This window comes from Scomber japonicus, chromosome 9 (genome assembly GCF_027409825.1).
Source record: "Scomber japonicus isolate fScoJap1 chromosome 9, fScoJap1.pri, whole genome shotgun sequence".
NCBI lineage: Eukaryota > Metazoa > Chordata > Actinopteri > Scombriformes > Scombridae > Scomber > Scomber japonicus.
In genome coordinates this window covers 26788814-26811201 of record NC_070586.1, presented here as the reverse complement: position 1 = coordinate 26811201, position 22388 = coordinate 26788814, and the positions used below count along the sequence as shown (strand labels likewise).

Genomic DNA, 22388 nt, shown 5'->3' with positions numbered 1-22388 from the left:
TATGAAGACCAGATTTCCCTTCTTCTACTACTGGAGACATGTGCAAATACAACATTGCATTCAAATGAGAGATGACTGGGATGATGGGAATACTCAGAAATGCTGTGCAAGTTCAAGCGGGATCCAGTGAAAAAGAGCTATGAGGAAAACAGGGACGAAAATAAGTAGATAGATGGCCAAAATATGGTCTTCAAATGCCGTAGAAAAGAGCTGGATCGAAGGGACCCATTGCACCATCATTTATGTGGTGACAAAATTCCTTCAGTTCCGATTTTGAAATACAGTGGAGAAAAAAAAAAAAAAAAAGATATCCTATGAAATCTGAAGAATGTAAAAGTTACTCTACCCCTGAAAACAGTCAAACTGGCAGGAGTGCTCTCCTGGGCACTCGACCAAGCCAAGTCCTGGAACATACGCATCCCAGGTCACAAACCCACACGCTCAATCCAACCCACATTCTACTTTGTCTAGTCACTCAAAACGGCTCCTGTAAAATTTGATGAGCTGTGAGCAAAGCCAGTCTGAAAGAGTGGTATGTTGAAGCTGAATAAGAAAGCAAAGAAACAAAAGTGACTACATAGTTACAGTATAGTTTAAACTCCACCCTGGAGACATTTAGCATATTCATATTAATGAAACCTATAATGTAACTTAACTTGTGTGACATTTAAGTAGCTCTCGCATCAAAGCTGAAAGAAAATCCTCAACATGACATCATGCCTAAAATACATGTCTAGTATTTAACTTTGGGGTGTAATCTACCAAACAACTAATGCTTATTAGATTGACAGTTATCTTTATTTTATATTTCAAAATGAGGTTTAATGATAGAGGACTTCACAACCTTCACAACTAGGCTGACACTGCTGCTTCAGAGTGCTCACGGCAGGGTTTGGGAGGTTGAGTAATAATCCTGACGTTTCACAGAAAACAGATATCACATGCTCTCAACTCCAAACTGATAAATCCAGATGATTTGTTGTTCCTCAGGTCCGCTACAATACAATTTTACCATGAAAAATAAATCATCCACTTTTCAGAGCGGTATTCATTTTCTCCACCTTGTTGGATCGTAGTTGTGGAAAAGGTTATGAAATCATTCTCGTTCACAATGAAATGTGAAAAGAAAGGGGAATATTTTAAGGCAACAACTGTGAACAGCCCAGAACACATAACAGCAGGGCAATGAGTCAAGAAAACACAGATGGAAAAAAGTCAATCAGTATATGCCTTACTGTGATCTCCTGTGTTCTCCTGTATTTTTTCCTCTTTAAAAGTCTACCCTTCACAGTGTAGTGCCTTGAGGATGCACACATGTGGTGCCACTATGATTCACATTATAGCTACCTGTGGCAATGATTCTAATCAAAAGCTGAAGTGCAACCCGGAAAAATAATCTGAAGAGGCCTGACAGCCAAAGAAGAGATCTTCACAGAGTACAGCTGTGGAACAACGGGGAAGATTACGCTGTATTGCTTACAGTTCTGAAGAGAAATGTCTTTATATCTGCTGCTGTTTCCCCTTTGGACAAAACATTTACAGCGATGAGAAGAAGAAATGCGCTTTAAATCAACAAATACTCTAAATAGTAAAACACAAACAACAAAAATGTGCATCAAGAGAGAAGACACGGGAGAAAGATGAGATTAGACCACACTAGTGATGTGGCTTTATTGATGGTAATGTCACTGCTGTTGGTATTGTCTGTAACTTTGGTCAATACCTCCATGATCTTTTATGTCATGTTACCAATACAAATGTAGCAGAAAGGATTTGAGAAGTTAATGTAAGATTTTGGTTACAGTTGCTGTAAATTCATGAGGGAAGAAACAGCTTTTTAAGACTACATGGAGTGAACTGCTGATGTGAAATGCATAGTATATACACGAGATACAACGCACTTGTTCACTACTCAAGCTGTGAACAGAGTTACTTCTATGAATTTTTTGGTAGGGCATATTTTCCTGTTGAGAAAAAGGCTTTTCCATTGTATGAGTTATTTTAGACACCAGTGAGTCACAAATGCATCAATTTTCACAGCTGATAACCAGTAGCTTGGGCTTATAGAGGATGATGCCACAGATGCTTTTCAAAAACAGCAGAAGGAAAGACATATGGATAGATTTTAGTCTACAAGCTGCACAATATTGAAAAATATGAAAACATGCGTTTCCTACAAAAACTCACTTCGTTTTCTACTTTGTAGGTCTTAAGAAAAACATTTCCCCAGATCCCAATCTAATACCAATGACCAAGAGCCAAGAATGCAAAGGAGATGAGACAGAAGACGAGTGAAACGGCACACTAAAAATTGAAAGTGTGAAAGACTGCGGGAAGGAGACTGACCTTCTCCTGGTTGAAGGAATCCATCCTTTTCATGGCCGTATCTAAAGCAGTCATGGACTCAAGGAAGGCCTGGTCCTGCTCACACAGCGGGTTGCTCAGCAGGTCTGCAGAGATCTTCACTGCTGCTTTGGACATTGCTGAGAAAACACACAAAAGCAGAGAATATTGTTGAAACATTGTTTAACTATGTATAATAACAATTGTGTATATTACAGCTCACAGAAATTAAGGTCTTCACCTACACTTCTAAATGAACACATTCTAATGCAATTCAACACCAGATTTATTTCATTTTTCTTAAAACATGGGAACAGGATTATACTAAGGTTCTCAGCATTTAATCTTTGTGATTGTGTGTGTGTGTGTGTGTCTCTGTGTGGTAGGGTCTCCAAAAGTGAGATTTTGGAGAAGAGAAAAAGTAGAATGGCACAGCATTGCCCCCATTGTAAAAATCTGAGGGGGTGGTGGGGCTGGCTGCCGTGTTGAATATTCACCAGAGCACCAAGAATCTTTGCAATGTTTCTACACTGACAGCACAAATTACTGTTAATCTGCAGTCGTGCCATTTTGTTTAGACACAGAGCACACATCAGATTATGGCTTCACTGTCAAAATAAATGAGCTGGGTTGAGGAGACAAGCTGACAGCAGAGGCTATGGTGAAAATGGGCTTCGTCGAGATCTGGAACAGTCATTGGTCTATTTTCACACTCCCTTAGGATTCTCTCGACCAATTTCCGAGCAATCAATTACACAGGTGTAGCATTTCTGCATTTCTCTCCCTTTGACAAGTAACAAATTGCGAGATTTGACCTTAACTGAGATGACAGAAAGAAAAGTTTATTACTGGGATCACGGAAATCAAGAGGTGATCCATGGGTAGTGATTTATTAGTCTGCTCACTGATGCTCATGCCCCTTGTAATCACCTGGAGTTGAAATGGCACAAACTATTTCTCAGCGTGACACATTTATCCCTGCCACTTTCTTCTCCTCCCCACTTACCCTAATTGAAATTGTTAACTGGGGAATATTATCGTCCCTCACCGGCTAATTGTCAGTGAGTTCAAATAGAGCTCTGCATATCACAACCCTTGACTTGATAAATGATGGTCGATGGTTGTTATAGAAAGCAGTGCAGTTAATGCAGTGCTGACATGCGGAGTAAGTCCAGCTCTTTGTTTGGTAGCACTTGGTGGAGACGGGACCTGTGCAACAGATGGAATCCATTAACGATAATGAGGCCCTGACAGCTATGACACTTTGATGATGCAGACATCCATATTCCAGAGCACAAAGGAGAGGAAATGAAGAAGCCTCTCACTCCTCCATCCGTCCCCGCGCCTCCACCCCCACAGCTGACTGCTTACCACAGGCCATGTCTGCTGCTACTTCCCAAATACATAACTCAAAAACCAACAAATAAGCAAATAAAAAGTAAACATGTTTTTTTTGTGGCTGACAAATATGTGAATAAATGAAAGCAGCAAGGGTAGACAAATTGAGCTTTAAGTGAACACAGTGCAAAACAATACGCTCATAAATCCACACTATGATAGCCTAGAAAAACCTATAAAAGATTAAGGCGGAGGCCCGCGCTCTCTCGTCTCATTTGTTGAGTGGTTCAGAGAGCTGACGCACCAGCAAACAAACCAAGACAACCAAACGTCTTTCTGGCCCTGAAAAACCTGCCGAGCAACATCAAGTATGTTGGTGAACAAGTGGAGATCAATAGCACCCCAGGCGGTAACACACGTTAGTGTCAGAACACACCTAAATCAGCCTCAGTGCTTTTCTTCATGTCCTTGTGAAGCTTTTTTGTCTGATCCTCCAGCCTGCAAGACAAGAAGAAAAATGATTATGAGCCACCTTCTCGTCAGGTAATACAGTAACGCATCAGTAAAACTGACAACAGGGGGTAATACAAGATGAACATGTACAACTAAATAAAAGGAATGGGGAAAATGTGGTAAAAGGAGGCCGTCCACACCCATATCACAACTACATTCACCAGTCACTTTATTAGGTGAACCTTGATAGTGCTGCCTTGGACCCACTTTAGCCTTCCAAACTCTTTCTCTCCTTTCCTCCGGCTCACATCCACCCTGCATCGTCATTTCTTGGATTAGCACTTTGTTCTTAACACCAGTTTTTTGTTAGCTTTAGTTTTAATACTATATTTGTTTTAAGTATACTCTTGTATGGACTCCCTCTTTGTCAAATTCCTTAGTTTGTGACAAGACTGGACATTGTCAGCAGCGAAAGTCAGGTATGCTGTGGCCTTTAAACAATGCTTTATTGGTACTAAGGGGCCCAAAGTATGCCAAGAAAAAAATCCCCCACACCATTACACCACACCGGCCTCAATTATTGGCCAATTGTTAGCCAAATACTGACCCTACTATGTGGATTCCGCAGCAGAAATCAAGATTCATCAGACTGGGCAACATTTTTCCAATCTTCTATTGTCCAATTTTGGTGAGCCTGTATAAATTGTAGCCTCAGTTTCCTGTTCATGTTGCTGCCACATGATAGGCTGACTAAATATTTGCGTTAAAAGAGCAGTCAACCAGGTGTACCTAATAAAGTGGCCAGTGAGTGTAATAATTACCTATATATATAATGAATAATATATTACATTCACTAAAGATGTGCTGACATAAACAAAGAAAAACACCCAAATAAAAAACCTGGAAAAAGAAATTAGCATATAAGAAAACACGGTTCAAGAGGGAATTACACATTTCATTGATTCCACATAAAATGTTATTATAACATCCGTTAGCTAATTAACAATACAGGAAATCCTTCTTTTGCTGTCAACTACATTTGCGCTCAAAAGCATTAATGTCTTCAATCATTCCACTGCACATATTCCATTGATGGGTGTTAAAAATGGCAATTACCAGACTACGGAGGCTGAAAACACATGCCATTCATTATATCAATTAAGGCAAACGAGGGGTTTAGAATCTCCCCTGAGACCGCTGTCATATCATTTCTCCTGGTTTGATGAAAAAGGGAATGTAGCGGGGTTTCATTTCCATCTTTGCTTTGAGAGATTATATTATCTAGAAAGATATCATTTCTATGGGAGCAGCATGGGCGCTGGACACAACATGTAAAAACATTAGTAACATACATGAGCAAATGAAAACTGCAAACCAAAAATGGAATTCAGGTGCCGCCAAACATACCTTTCTTTTTTGGTATAATTATTATTATGATTTAGCAGCCAGAAAACTAGCACAGCATAGGCTTAACTGGAATACACAAAGAACCAAACAAGCATGGCCCTGGTTTTCTGCTTCCCCAATGCCATCTGTTAACACTCAGGATGAGGGTTGTAACTATCAATTATTTTCGATATTGATAAATCTGAAAAAAAAAAAACAACCTCTTGATCACTGTCTTAGATATTTTGATTACTATCATAGAGGACTAAATAAAATGAGAATATTCATGTTTGAGCAACTGGAACCAGATAATTTGAATTTTTATTGTATTTTAAATTACTCAAAACAATTAATTGATAATTAAAGTAGTTTTTAAATAATTTTCTGACGATTAAATGCAATCCTCAAAGTACTAAACCTCAGGTGCAGGGCGACAGGGAATAATGCACCTAAAGTTGTAATTGCTATAATTTTAATCTACATTTGGCACACATATTGGGTTATCTTGACATCAAAAGACCAGTAGCAGGACAGTAAAGAAGATGTTGAGCTCCAGAAAGGAAATCATATTGTGTTATCATAAAATCACTCTAAACAGCTTGTGTAGCACCATCTTCAAGAGTTTTGAAGCCCAATAACTTCTGATTTAAATACTACCCACACAATACAATCCTGACATTTCATACACTTGGTTACAAATGTACACTTACATTGAAACAGTAGTATGGGGTCCAGGGCAAAGAGCACAAAATCTTACTAACCCAGGTCAGATTGCACTTGCATGATCTCAGCAAGGATGTATGATTGAACTTAAGGGATGCAGGGTCTAAAAGAAGTTGAAAATGATTAATTATTTCCCATCATGACTTGTCTTCTACATGCTTTTGTTCATCTTGACATCTTTTAGGATTTTACACAGAATCGCCACCGACCAGATGGAGGTTGTTCCAAAAATGTCATTTGGAGTAAATGATGTAACTCCGTCCTTTGTTGTTCACTCCACAGGAAAGAAACATTCTGTCAAAACAATCTCCACAGTAACTTTTTGTATCGCTCTCACCAATTAGATGGAACTGGGTCTCATAAGCCCTGTAAGCCTTCTTCTAAAGTAACCAAAATCTATGTTTCAGATATTTAGAAATGGGCTTTCCTAGTTGCAGTAAATGCTACTTACAGAGATCTTATTTATGCACTGAGGTTTGTCTGTGACAAATAGATATTCAGTCTACTGTCTCATCAGACAAAAACAGTTTGAATCTGACAAAATATTCTAGATAATATTCTAGACAATCTATTACATGCAGCCATCATGTACCAATTATATTGTCAGTCATACCTGCAGCTTCAAAAAAAAAAAATCAATGAAAATTCTAATATATGGTCAGACTATCATCTCTCTTTGTGATGGCAGCAAGTAGACACAGTTCAGCAATTATACTCCATAAGTAGACTTTGTTTTCAATGTGATTCTGATGTCAATGGAGTCATTGGAGGGAATAATGTAAAACAAGGCTTTTACATTATTACAGTATAAAGTAATGGAAGGGAAAATAATAGTGTAACAGCAAAATCCTATCCTTCAAGGAGATTGGGTTGCATGATGGTGGGTGAGAGCATCTTACTATGTAAACAAACTTGCATGCTCTAAGACCAAAGCGTACCTCAAGATGTGTTCTGGCACTGCCTGTTTGTGCATGTGAAACTCTTGTTCCAGTGAGTACCTCCTACTTTAAAATGTGTTGCACAATGCTGTTGCATCTTCACTACTCTTCACTCTGTCAGCACTGACAGTGAGAGAGTCATTCTGGATGAGTGCCAGGTGAGCCCTGGAGTCTCTTTCAAAAAGGTGCTAATAGAGTGGCCTGGTGGAACAGCTGCTGCTCCCTGCTCCAGTGCCCCAATGTTGGGCCTGCACAGCCATAACCATCCAGTCTATTGAAATGTGGAAAGAGCTTACTGCAATTTATAGGACTTCCACACTCACAAACTCTGTGAAACTGAATACCTGTGAAATTACATCAAGACTAAATACTTTAAGTTGAAATGTAGCAGTATTTTGTGTAGAAATTCATGTATGTGAAGATTAGTGCAATTTAATTAATGAACAGGGTATACTGGTCTCCCTCATGGTTACACAGGGTGAGATTAAGGCACAGCATGAATTGCTGGAGGTGTGGGGGGAGTATTGGTACACTCTGGCTCCTATTGTGGTCCTGCCCAGTTGTACAAACATTCTGGTTAGCCATACATGACAGTATCAAACCAATCCTTAAATTAGACATCCCATTCTGCCCAATCCTGTTTGTTCTGGGCGATTGGGTCCAGATATCCCTTATGTTGTGGAGAAAGGCTCATGGTCACAGAATGGAAGGCAATCACACTACGACCAGCCAGGGTGTGGCTCTCTCCACAGGGAATTGTAACAATGAGGGTCTCTCTTTTAGACCAACTAACCAGGTAGACAAATATTTGTTAAGAGGAATCTTATAGACCTGTGAAATCCCCAGCCAGTCAATCAGTCAGTCTTTTATGATCTCAAATATGCAGTTGATGGCTACATCTTTAAGACTCTTTTAAACAGATGTATTCTTTAATAGGATGGCTCAATTCCATCGTGACTCCATTGCTTGTCCCTGGTATCCAAGATGTTTAGATTTAAATCTTTTATCTTGACGTTTAGTGTGGATTTGAACAACCAGATATATTTTTTACTTTACTATATTTTTTAGATCTAAACTGAGCCTATCAAATTAACATCATGGGTGTTTTCAATCTTATAATCATTCATGCAGCCAGATTAAGAGAAGATTGTTACTACTGTGTGCATCACATTGAACATGAGAAAGAGACAGGAAACTAAGACATCAGAAAAAAGGTAATAGCCAAGCATGGTCAATGTAAAAGTTACAAGATCATCTCCAAAGAGCTTTATGTTCCTGTGACCACTGTTGTCAATATTTTTACAATGTTTAAGGTCCATGGAACCAGGGTTTCCCACAGCACTTTACAGCTAAGGCGGCCGCCTAAGCAACACACACCTGCCGCTTTAACTAACGTCTTCAAAAAAAAAAATATAAATAAATAAATAAAATGAATAAATCCAACCAACGTTCAACAAAAACGTGATGCTACAGAAGCTGAATATAAGTACTTAACTGTATAATACTATATAACTTGTAATTGCTATAAAATATAGTTCAGAGAATAAGTTACCTATATAAAATAGACTCAATGGCTTAACCTGTGCAATCTAATTTAATCCAATACAGCAGCTCTGCTATGAATTCTACATTTATGAAGCTTATATACATTTTTTGACAAGAAGGTGAAAATTCTGCTTTATGTTCATTATTGAGTGATTGTGGTGTATTAGGGTGCATTATATTGAATGGTGTTCCCAATATTTTGTCCACTCCATTAACATACATGAGGAGGTACACCACCACCACTTAGTACAACCTCAGTAATAAACAAAGTAGAATTATCACTTCTTTGACAATGTCAACAAAAACTGAAAATGTATAAACTCCAAAAAAGCTGAATTTATAGTAGAGCTGTTGTATTGGATTTAATTATATTGTATTGAAAGTGTTCCCAATGAAGTTGCAGGTGACTGTAGTTCAGAGAATAAAACTACTAAATAACTAATATAAACTATATACTAACTACTATATAATATAGTTCAGAGAATACCTTAAATTGAAGGAAAGTGACAGAATACAATCTGGCTGTCTGAAATTATTACGATAGGTGCAATGTTTTATTGTCAAGGCTTGTTGGGTTTACCACTTACACATGGCAACACCCATGACCCAGACCACATCTCTGGACCTGGAAAATTGGCCTGAGACCTTAACTAACACATTTTCTGCTGATCCTGCATGGATCTGTAGACCACATCTCTGGACCTGGTCAGTAGAGGAAAATTGGCCTGAGATTGAACAGAAGGATTACTTGAATGGCCGAGAAAGAGCCAAACTTCAATACAGGTCCAAGCTGATCTTCAAGTTAAAAGGTAGAATAGTTTTAAGTCGCACCATCTGTCACTGTCTGATTGAAAATGGGCTCCATTGTACAAGACCCCACATCTAAGAGAGAGACAAAAAAAAAGCCAGACTGGACTTTGCCAAAATGCATGTTGACAAGCTACAATCCTTCTGGGAGAATGTGCTTTGGACAGATGAAACAAAATTAGAGTTTTTTGGTAAATCGCACCAACCCTATATTTACAGAAGCCTTCAAAGAAAAGAACACCATGCCTACTGTGAAACATGGAGGAGGTTCAGTGATGTTTTGGGGTTGCTACCCTGCCTCAGGCACTGGGTGCCTTGAATCTGTGCAGGGCACATTTATATCAGACAACTATCAATGCATTTTGGAGTGAAACATACAGCGTAGTGTCAGAAAGCTGTCTTTGTGGCAGGTCATGGGTCTTCCAACAGGATAATGACCCCAAACATACATCAAGAAGGACCCAAGAATAGATGAGAAGAACAAACTGCTGTGAGTCCTGATCTGAATCTCTCTGAACATCTGTGCAAAGCGCTGAAACTTGCAGTTGGGAGACAGTACCCATCAAACCTACTGGAGCAGTTTGCTGGAGAAGAATTAACCAAACTACCAGTGAAGAAATGTAGAAACCTTATACAGAGTTACAGAAACCCTTTCATTGCAGTCATTCAATTTCAATTCATGCACTCTTCAAAGGCCATGCTACAAAATATTAAGGGCACTTAAATAATATATTCAGTTGTACATCAAAAGCAATGTTTCAGTTACAATCAATGTGAAATAAAGAATGATGGATATCATATACTTCTGTCAGTTTTAACTTAATAGAGATATTTTTTTGGTTTGTTTTTTAAAAAGGACCAATGTACCAATATTTGCAGCCATATATGTAAACTACATCTTTCAGTGGTATTTAAATTTAGTGGTGATGAAATTTCAAAATTTGTTGTTGAACTGCTGAGAAGATTAAACTCTTTATGGGACCTCTCTTTTTTGGCAAGTAACCCAAAGGACAGAGGTCATTGCTACTCAAACAAAAACCAGGTCTGCAACTTTGTTTCAGCACAAATCACTGCTAAAACCTAAAAGACACATTTCACAACTTGTGTACATTAATTTCAGTACATTAATTTGTTCATTACAATTTTATAATAGAAATTAAACATGGCATGCATTCATCAAACTGAATTCTTGGTGCTAAATGCCATATAATTTTCTCACACCCTTATTATAATATGTTGATCTTGAAAAGTTGGTTGACACCCCTAAAAAGTAATTATCTGATGGTCACCAAACAAGTTTTTCAAGTTCCATTAATAAATCACCTGGGCCAATACAACAACTGCCATTAGCTATCCTATCAGGATTGGTTGGCCAATAAGTAACAAGAGAATGCAGTTCAGTAATACTGACAATATGTTTGAGATCATTTTAAAATCGTGTCGCTGCAACATAGTTTTCCTACCAGAGAATACCACGAGGTGTATTTTTAAATGATAAAATGCCCTGGTCACTACTTATCTTGTTAATATACTTTTGTTGTACTGTTTGTGTAAGTGTGAGTCGCAAATTAGTTTAGGCTCTAGTTTAGCTCTGCTGAGTGCATTAAGATTTTAATACTCATAACACCATCACAAAACATTGCACAAAACATCAGCCAGATGGGAATACAAAAACAGGAATCATAGTTTAAGGTCTACTAAGAATATTTAGGTCGCAGATCCACCATGATGCGCGGATATGGATCTCTTGGGTGGAGACTCTAAATGTCTGTACATGCCTACTGCTCTGACTCATCTATAAGGTCTATTGCCACCACACCTTCCTGATAAAGGGCCCTCCTACTCAACAAAACCTGAGAGTAAAATAGTGATCCCACTCATTCAAAAAGGGCCCTCAGGGAGTTTCTTTAACCTTGGTCTCACAATAAGAGAAGGCCCGGACGCAATGAGATTTCAGGTCTTGGGTGCTTAAGTGCTCTGAACCCCTTTTTGATTTGTTTTAGAGAAATGCTGATTGCTGTTACTCCGTTGGAAGTACAATAGCTGGTAACAGTTTCTAAATTAATCAGGATTACTTGTAGAAATGCTGTCAGTGTCTACATCAAAAAATTCAATGAAACGCTTTGACATTTAAGTTTTTCTGAATTTATGAACACAAACAGGTTAACAGGAAATTTCACAAGATTACAACTTTTTCTTGAATCTAAATTCAGAGGTTGAAGGTAATATACTGTATATTTAATGGAAAGTAAACTGTCTCTCCCAATTTCTTATTTCAGACTCCTCCATAATTTAAATCCTTTCACAATTCAGTGTTAAGAAAAAAAGTGACCAAACTGTGGGACAAAGAAACTGTATGCCTGTATACTGAGGAGTATTGCAAGTGTGAGTTTCTCCAAGTGCTTTTAAATATGTGAAGCTAAAATACCTACATATTCATTCAAAATAAAATTATCAAATAATGCATAACTATCTAAATTTGGAACATTTTGTATAAGAGATTTCCCAGTGTTTTCAGATCTACATCATGTACATGACCATGTGTATTCTGCACGGACTTACCTCTTTGACAGGGAGGGGATCATAACATAACCCCTGCTACACTATATATTGTTCAGAGAAGAGTTTACTTGATATGTTGGTAGTTAAAATGCATTTATACATGCAAAATTATTTTAGAGCAATTTTCTGCTATTACATTTTATTCTAATAATGTTTGAGATACTGTTTTACTGGCATCCTTTTGACCAAGCTATTTGAAATGTGAATTTTCATTTAAACACAAGGGAATCTCTGATTGGTGGCTTAAGATTTTAAACAGTATTTTCTGAAAAATAAATTGCATTATGTCACAGATATAGTGTAGGCTAAATAACAAACTTAAAGCACCAGCACCAAAACTGTCCAAAGACATGAGTACCAGATACAGGAACCTCAATAATCACCCTCATCAATATAGACCATGGTTCAAAATTCAAACTTACTTTTGGAGCTTGTCATATTCTCGTTCGAAGTCTCTTTCAACCTAAGAAAAGAACACATTTCATGTGAAATTCTGGGATTTCATTATTTAACATATGTGTTCATTTGTTTCTGTTCTTTAATCACAGCAAATTGTTAATCACAAGGTATGAACACACAATTACTTTGCCCTTTTCGACCACACAGTCCGAGGATATACAAGTCCCAGCTACAAAGTCAGGAATGCGTTTGGGGGCTAAACTCCTAATTACATTTCTACATAATCTGAAGAATGATGACGTTTGGTAAATTAAAAAGTGACCAATGGTTTGAGACTTAATACGTACTTGCAACAACTGGTACTTGTTTGTGGTCTGAACAGTTCCTGGACCTTGTACATCCTCGTTACATTAACTTTTTTTTTATTATTACTACTACATTAAGGGGGCCTTGGAATCTGCAGTTTAAATTATGGTAAAATACTTGAGTACATAGGGTTTCCAAGGTTGAAAAAGGGATTGAACACTTTGTCTAAGCATGTTTCTAAAACATGCAAAGCAGTTTACAGAGGCAGCATGAGTTCCTGTGTTGTGGTCCTGTGGGCCCCTGGACATAAACACAGTGGCCAAAACAACGAGGGAGGCAGTTGTCACTTTGTCACTAATGGATCATCTAACTGGGCTGCCTTTAACCCACTCCCTGGTTTTTGTCTAGGATGGTCCAGGAAGCTGGAAAGCCGGTCTGACAGTGACTGTTGGGCCACAAGCCCATTACAGTGGAAGTGGTTTTCTCCGGTAAGGAGTGCACCCACTCACTGTCACTTCAAGGTAACCACCTCTGCCCCCTTGTATGGCTCAGACAAATTGGCATCCAATACATCTTTTAGCTGTGGCACACTGAGGACATTATTTAAACATATTTATAAGTCATATATCATTTGAGAAGCTCTACCACTACAGCTGAACATTTATAACACTACTTGAATGAATGAAAAGTTTTATTTTACATGTATGTCGACTGAATGATGAGTGGACTGAATGCAAACCTTTCCTCTTGTTACTTACAGTTTTAGAGACAATTTGCTTCTTTGGTTGCCCAATCTTGAAGGGAATCCTGAAATGACACAAAAGAAATGTACAGGTGACAGACATAAGCAACTGGCTTGACCTAAAAGGTATAATTACTGAGTCATCAGTTGGATGACTAGAGGCTTGTACAAATCTAAAAGGAGAACATGCTCCTCTTTCAGATCCCTGACATGGACAGTCTGAAGCTGTTAATCCCAGCTCCTCTCAAGTATGCACTCAAAGTCATGGACATTAACTTCATGTCATCACCAAACACATCTGGCTCCCATTGCAGGCAGATCACTAAACAGAAGTGGCTGTCCCCTCTTCTCCGTGTGCCTTTCCTGCATGACCCGGGCTAACAATTAAACACAGATGCACAGGCTATATTGTACCATCAGAAAAACAGTGAGCGTATTTCACCCTTCATATTCAAAAACATGTTAATATGTTGGAACTCAACAAGGTCAGGACAATGACTTGCCTTTAAGGGGACATTTATGGGGAAATGGCATGGGATTTAGTGTCACTGCAGTTGAATATATGTGAATATGAATGAAATACAAACTTTTCTCCACTCTTGAAAGAAAGAAGAACACAGAACAAGATCTCCACTATAGTTTTGGTAGAACATATTTTCCTTCTTAGTTAAAACACAATCTTTCATCCCCTTTTCAAAACATTGCTCGTGCCTTAATAAGTTGGCTGCCGAGCATCAGAGTGCTTTGTAAATCCATGAGACAGAGAACACTGCCTTGCCAATGCACTTAGTTGTAGGTTGTCTTGATGTGGCACTAATAGCCTGAAATCCAAGCTATATGATGGACAGTTGCTGTTGACAGGCAGGGTGAGGCAACAGCTGCGTCAAAAGATAGGTGTGTAGACTAATGAGATGGAAAAGATAGGGTGTGATGTAGGGCCTCATTGTGCAACCAGGGAATGCTACTGACGTGTGGGGGGGATCCTTTAGATGACAGCTCAATCACAAAACTCAACATGGTCAAATAAGAAGATTAATGCAGTAAAAAAAAATACACACACACAGAGAAAACAAGTTTCTATTGTGGCTCAGATATCAAGATTTTCAAGATTTATGAAGATATAATCCGAGCAAATCACTGACGTTAAAAACATTTTGTTGCTTTTGGCTCAAGAAAGTAGTTTCACCCTTTATGTCATCATTTGCATGAGCCAACACGGAAAATACCCACAGAAATTACTCAGCTCCATTTTAGGTGACTCACCGTTCTCGGCTTACCTGATCAGCCTGAACACTAACATCGCATTACGTACCGTACAATATGCAAATGCTGTGATGTAGCTGTCTGAAATTGTCCACAATTCCTATTCCCACAACAGCATCATTTAAAAGAGACTTCTTTGAATGTCAATGTAAAGCCTTCCTCCGGTGCATTTTGGCATTTTAAAGAATATTGATTAGTCTGTTCGCTAGTTGTTGCTTTTTTTGGTCAATTAACCAAAAAACTTTTCTTTTTTTCAAACTGAACACTTGCTGGAGACGTTTTAGTCGTTACTGCAAACAATCATCAAATCAGTTTCATCTTCCAAAGGCAAGCTCGGTTTTTACAATGAGGTTTAAGTCTGGGAACATCCACTTTAGCAGTCATTCAACCTAGTCAGACATGCACCAAACAATCACCACAGGTTTATGAGCTGCAGTTGTTCACACTGGTTTCCAGGGTTAAGCACATTAACTCTTTCAGCTAGTGAGCGCCTACTTGTTGTTATCACTGCTTCACTTCATTAATGCAGTATTCCTGTGTTTGGTTTTCATCCTCATGATTTTCTAGTGTTTTTGAATAATAAATCCGTAGTTAAGGCAGAGACTAAAACTACACACAGATGCACAGGTGTCTCGTATATACTAAAGGTTTCAATGCACCTTTCTACTAGAATGAAATGAAACACAAAATGAAGACTTGTTCCTTTAAGGGACTTTAAAGTTTTCTTGCTTATATTTTAAAAGCTGTGATTAATTCATTAGCATATCTGTTTGTGATTACTTCTTTGTGTAACTGTATTTTCATGTTGTGACGTTGTACACATACATTTTATCACAGGTCTCTCCTATTAAAGATATCTTGACTTTGAATGAATAAAGGTTTTTTGGAGCATTAGACAACTCATAAGTAAAAAGAGGTCACATGGGGGTTGCATAAAAGTGCTAAAAGACAGCCAAGATGGTTGTATTTTAAAGAAAATTGAGCAGTATAATGTTGATTTTGCCTTTAAATTTGTCTTTTAAATAGCGCAAGTCTCTAATGTGATTCTGCATTAGTTTATGTTTGTTGGACAATCTGTTTTCTACCAACATTGCACAACATTTGGCAACAGCTTTTGATGTTTGCTCCCATTCGATGGGTGTGTCAGGCAGAAAATCATGACATCCACAGCAAAAACCCAACTGGAGAGTTAAGTATAAACATTACAGTCCTCCAAACTGCCGTCCATGCACCATGAAGTGTATGTATTCAAATATCTGCTTTCAATGCTCCCTTTTACTACCTGTTTTGGCATGACTGAGCATGACGGGATTTGCTTGGTGAAATCAACAGTTCGAATGAAACCATATTTGGATGGACTTTACCTGTAATTATACCAAATTCTATATTTGCTTTAAAAAAATGACTGAAGAGAGGCCTTAATGTTATAGATTCAGAGTACAGCCTCTTCTACAAAGAGCCAAAGGAAAGTGGTCACTCTCTTCAACTGCTCGTGAGAATTGGCAAACACACCGAGTGAAGTGCGCTCAGGAGAGAAAGAGAGAGGGAAAATGTAGCAGGCAACCAGAGGGAGAGAATGAGAAAGACGGAGGATGGTAGTCACTGTGAGAATCATTTCCAACGTTTCTTCACACAGCAATATTTCTGTAGGGGCTGTCACATTTAGAAACACTGGTAAGAGAGGTCCTGTGAACGCAGAAATAGTGCCTAACATGGCAGAGGCCTGGTGGCCGCAAGACATCTCACTGCAGATGATGTATGTGTTGCACCAAAGCAAATCTAAGCCTAGTAATGGTTCTGTTAGTGCTAAATTCTTTGGACTACTTGATAACTAACATTATAACCATGTCATTAAAGTATTGGTTCAAGCTAATGTACTTGAATCAAAAGGACTAAACTGACACAAATACTCACACAACTAAATTTTAACCAATAATTCAAGAAATATATGATCTCATGGTGTCATAGATTTTTAGGGGATCACAGCAGCTTGAGAACTTCTTGGTAATATTTTCTGGCCTGGATACTTTGAAAACTGCCCAGTGACATATTTGCTGTCATTATCAGCAAGCTGGACAACTTGCATTTACGAGTTTGCTGTAACAGGCTACACGTCACTACCATCCAGTAAGCACGTAGGCATGAACAAAGACATAACAGTATTCACTATCCGGGACACATTATGCATCGACTGGAAGAACCAATGGCTTTTCACCAAACTGCAAATGTGTACGCCATTAGAGGGACAGTGCATCATTCGACCTTGGATATTCCATAGAGCACAGAGCACTGGTTGAAGATGTTGGGAAGTGGAATTGTTCTGACGATGACCCCGGAGTCAAACCCCTCACGTCATAGAAGAAAGTGTGCAGGCCATGCTGGAATGCATCAGTCAGCATAGTCCATAAAGGACTCTTTTCACTGTTCGGGCACCCCACTCTTGACCTTGTGTTTGGCGGTGCGTGCTGGTTGAAGCGTAGCTTGCCAGCTATTGACTATCTGACTGAACTGAATGACGCTGTCTTGCTCACTTGATAACCATCTTCTCTGAAAAAGACACTAAGAATCTGTAATGTATATAAGAGAGGTAATATAAATATACGTCACATATATACTGAAAGGGTTTGTTATAATGTGTTAGTTTCTATCCATTTCTTCTTGAGCTCTTTTCACAAATTGTGGGGAACAAGTAAGCATGTCTAGACCATGTTTTTTGGCCCTGATCCCAATGTGATTTCTTTAACAAAAAAAATCCAACCTGACAATAGTATAATCATGTATCTGCTACACTGAAATAACAGATGCTTTTATTCAATTGGGCACACCTTGTTTTTCACAAAGTTCTTGAACCAATTACTGAAGGTCTCGATTCAAAACTATTGATAATAAAAGTATAATTTATAGATTGCCTGAAATTGAGGATACGCAATAAAATACAGAGAAGGCTCCACACGCTCAGTGTTTCTGGGAACTCAGGCTGAGGACTGACACTGGCTTCAGAGCGCAAGCAAACCCTTAAAAACAGCCAAGTTTAATTTTGTCCCGCCATCAAATTACTAATAGAATTAATGTTAACTAGTTCAGTGCCCGTGCAAAATCTGTTTTTGCGTGTGTTTTTACTATATTGTTGGTTTGATGTGTTTGAATGCTCAATTTACACAACAAAAGTTCACGTTCTGTCTGCCACTTGTTGTCTGTAGCTGGTTGTGCATGGCACATGTGGGATTCTGAAACATCCTTCATTTCGGGACCATTAGGCCTATTGCTCGTTTCAGTTTGAGACCTTGATCCATTGGAATTGTTGTTTTTTTATTCAGAGTCTAAAGACAGTCCAAAGTAGCCTGGGCTATTCTAAGTGTTTTCAGTTTCATCCATATTTTTGAGGTTCTGAAGTGTATTTCACATTTTAGCTGCCAAAGCTCCACTGCCTTATACCCTCTCTAACTGTGGTCCAGCGCTGTGCTCAGTGTGCTGTGTGAGAGGGGGAGTGGCCAGCGGCTAGAGCAGCAACAGCAAATGCTTCTTTTACCGATATATTTATCTATATCTTTTACATTTCTTATCCAAACAACATCAAACTTGGCACTGCACTTACTCGTACTCATAGCAAGACACCTCTCACGTTTGAAATCAATCGGATGAACGGTTCAAGAGATATGCGAATAACAGACAGACAGACAGACAGACAGACGTTCCTGTCATTTATAGATACATAAGCAAAGATTGGTCAGAGATAAAAGATGAACTAACAGGTTTATTAGCGTTGGAGATTCGCAAAATCTGTGTATTTTGATGACCCAGGTATCAGACCTCAAAGTGTCTTTCGTTCTGGTGCGCCCAAGTCATTTTTCAAAATTGCACACAGTGAAAAAAAATTCACGCACACTGTCTTGTTCACTGCTATTTGTTTTATTGAGTTGCAACGTTTCCGTCTATCTGATTGAAATGGACAGGCCGAAAGCGTGCAGCTTTAAACAAACAGTAGTGAGTGAGAAAGTGTACATTGCACTTCACTCCTACACACCTGCCACTACTCAGGTGTAAAGGGATTCCTTTATTTAAAATTTACAGTCACCAAAAATTTTGTCTATGTTAAGCTGCATCTAATCTATTCAAACATTTGAGCCATCGTGATTTACGTAAGCGACCTGTGGGTGCAACACATAGAAATAAGACATTGAAACGTCACCCCCCCCCCCCCCACGCATGTGACGGATGCAACTTTACAGTAAATTACAGATCATGCTGGCGGGTAATCATTTCCTTTTAAAGGAAAATCTTGGCAAAGACACATGAAGCAACAGGTTGCTTCATAAGTCAACCAACTTGAAAGTAGAAGTTCATCTTCCCATTAAATGTATCAGGGTTCAGGGTTCAAAGCTCAAAATAATTGAGCTTTCAGTTGCCCTGCAGTAACATTTCGTTCATTTGTTTTGTGTACTAAGGTTTTGGGGGAATTTACTTCTGAGATATTGGGCTAGGTCAGGTACCAGTGCTGATATAAGCCTGTAAAATCAATTAGTACTATACATTGTTATATTAGGATGTTATTTACACCAATTTAACTTGGCTGGGATAAGAGTCAAGAATCTGAAATGCACATAGCATATTCTTTTGTGGATTAATACTTTTTTTCTTTGTTACCATCCGGTTACTGTTGTTGTCTCTGATTACAAGATTTGCAGACTCAGCTAATATCTAGGGCACATTATCCATGTAGACTATGTCATAAAACCAACTGTTCACATTGAACCTAAATCCACAACAATCTAGTCAATCCAAAGTAAATCACTGATTATTCTAAAGGCTAAAAACTCTCAAATCCTCAAAGAGACATCACTGTGAATGGCTCATTTAGATGTTTAGATTCATGCCATAAAAACAAATTAACAATTAGGGCTTCAGCTAAAGATTATTTTCATCATTGTCGATTGTTTAATCACTTTCTTGATTAATCGATTAGTTGCTTGGTCTACGAAACACCAGAAAATGGCTTATGTCAATCACTGCTTCCCAAAGCTCAAGACGACATCTTAAAATGTCTGGTTTAGTCCTGACCAACCCCCAACAATCCAAAGCTATTCAGTTTGCTGTCACAGAAAAACTAAAGAAACCAGGAAGCATTTATTTTTATTATATTATATTCACTAAAGAGGTTGGTAAAAGAGAATTCATGTTTGACCAAAAACAATGAATCGATGACCAAAGTAGTCGACGATACATTTTTCAACCAACTAATGTATAATTTTCATATTCCCTACTGCAGTGACCTTAAGTTGTGAAACTCAAATATTTCCTCACTAAAGGTTATCTCATGTTTCATCAAGATAAATGCTGAATATGCAGATAATATTAAGTGTCCAAATCTGTGCCGTTAGAGCTGTTCTTTAGAACTTACACTGGCCATGTGGACAAATAGCCCTAAATTAATGTGTATATTACCACAACTGTCTAGCTTGTATCACAGGTTAAAAAAATACAGATAAACACATCTGAACATGTAGCCCTCCTACAAAGTTGAACATGCCTCTTTAAATCCACTGCTGTGTTTGGTGCACACGTTGGGGGGGGGGGCATGAACAAATCTTACTATAAATACTATTAATTAATACTTTAGTCACTACTGAACACTAGCAATACAGCACCACGACATCACTTTACTATCTTGGCTACATGTGAGTACAGAAAGCAACAGAAAATAGTTAATTACTGTAAACAGCAACACTCCCTTTAACTGGCTCCTCTGTTGACCCTGTTGACCTAGATAACTTACATTGAGCTTCCATGTTATGCTTTAGGCTATTTCTTTCCTGCCTAACTGTATCTAAAATGATATAATGAGCGACTATAACCTCATATATGAATCATATAGCTTTGCTCGTTAATGCTTCGACAACATGACTGAGCTTAGCGTTAACTTAGCTTCAAGTTAACTCCGCTCGATGTTAACACAGCTGTTACACAAGACAATATCCCTGCAAACTATCGCAATAAAACTGTTATTTTAATTAGTTAGACAAATCACCGTGAAAGCTTTTGTTCGGGGGCTGGCTGTGGTGTTAACAAGCTAGCTCTAACTTCTATTTCGTAGTGTTTTGAGTTAGCGCTTCCAGGAAATAGCCAGAGCCCAGTCGACAATGCGATCTGTTCTAGCTCACTAACAATGTGTCATTTCAGGTTATATTCTTTATCAGATACCCCGAATGAACGATGTAGCCAAAATACATACCAGCTCATTTTGAGTGAACTTTTATTCCAGTTTCATTGGATGGTTTTCCTTTCTCCCGAAGACCTCATCCCTTTCTACCAGTCAATAACCGAACATTAAACAGGAAGTCCGGGACTTAGTCACTCGCGTTTCCTCTAAGGAAGTTTTATGACAGAAACAAGCCAAAGGAAGCATATATATTACTATCGTGTTAAAATCATAATACCAGACAGGTAATATGCGTTTGTGTTTTATTTTGTGAAACGTTTATTTATAATGCAGGTTAGGTTATCTGAATTGATTTAAATGTCAAGCGCGTGGATGAGTGTGTATGTCGGGTGCGCGCGTTGGCGTGCGTGTAGAGACTTCAGTAAACTGAAGGCAAGTGATATTTTTCTTTATTCAAGTACTTACATAGAAATAACAAAACAATTGCATTACAACAAACTGAAGTGCCAGGTAAACAGGGGAGCACGTCTCCCCATCACAAGGATATAGTAAAATTCATTTCAATATTCAGCTCATCATAAAAGGACCTTATTATAAGGTAATAAAAACATGAAATAGGCTAAAGACATCCACAACATTTTAAACAAGACCCCCTAAAAAAAAGCCAACAGAACAGTTATCCCAATGTGTGTTTCCAATTGTCCGTCTTGAATTGTTGCTCAGTTTATCCCATTCCACCCAATGTGTCTTTTTATTTTCATGCATAATAAAGAAATGAGTACCACCCACAGCATCTGAGGGCAGCACTTTGGAACATTTCCGTGCACATGCAAACATGAGGATATACTGTAATGATAAGGAAACACAACACAACAGAAAACAGTGAGTATCGACTCCATCCGAACACCACAGTGTTACTGTTGATGACCACAAAATCCCTGAAGCCACCCTGAAGTCCATAAGATGACATGAGTAGCCTGTAATATCTACACATTATTGAAATCTCTTTCAAAATGAGTTTTTTTTCCTCCTGTAATTATTAATTGTCATGAATGAGTCCAAGCCTATTGCCTTGCCCAAGGCCAACTTCACAAAGACTAAATCAAACAGTTAAACACAAACATTAGCATAAGGCTGCCTTCAACTGCAAGCAGACTGAGGTCACATTTATGATTTGTTGCTCCTGTGGAGTTCTCATCACATATTGTTTTTGATCAGCCAACCCTGCAACCCAGTTTGGCACAAAGATGGCTGCTGATGTTGGCTCAAATCCAACATGGAGCAGAGAAGGAAGATGAGGCAAATTCCAATTTCAGAGCGTTCAGCTGCCCACTTTTGGACAATAGAACATAAAAATATAAAATGAATTTTTTTTGGAGAAACAGTATTAAAATGAGACTGTTTCTGTTTGCTTACCAAGTCACTG

The 22388-nt window shown here is 38.4% G+C and overlaps 1 protein-coding gene across 1 annotated transcript in view; it reads right to left on the bottom strand.

Moving 5' to 3' along the window:
* bin3 (bridging integrator 3) overlaps positions 1 to 21135 on the bottom strand; it is a 35590-nt gene extending 14455 nt beyond the window's left edge. The window contains exons 1-5 of the mRNA XM_053325880.1: positions 21035 to 21135; positions 13559 to 13607; positions 12518 to 12558; positions 4118 to 4179; positions 2347 to 2483 (exon numbers count right to left, since the gene is read on the bottom strand). Coding sequence (XP_053181855.1) covers positions 2347 to 2483; positions 4118 to 4179; positions 12518 to 12558; positions 13559 to 13607; positions 21035 to 21042 — 297 coding nt within the window. The 5' untranslated portion in view covers positions 21043 to 21135. The remainder of the gene's footprint in view (positions 1 to 2346; positions 2484 to 4117; positions 4180 to 12517; positions 12559 to 13558; positions 13608 to 21034) is intronic.
* Between the last annotated feature and the right edge of the window lie 1253 nt (positions 21136 to 22388).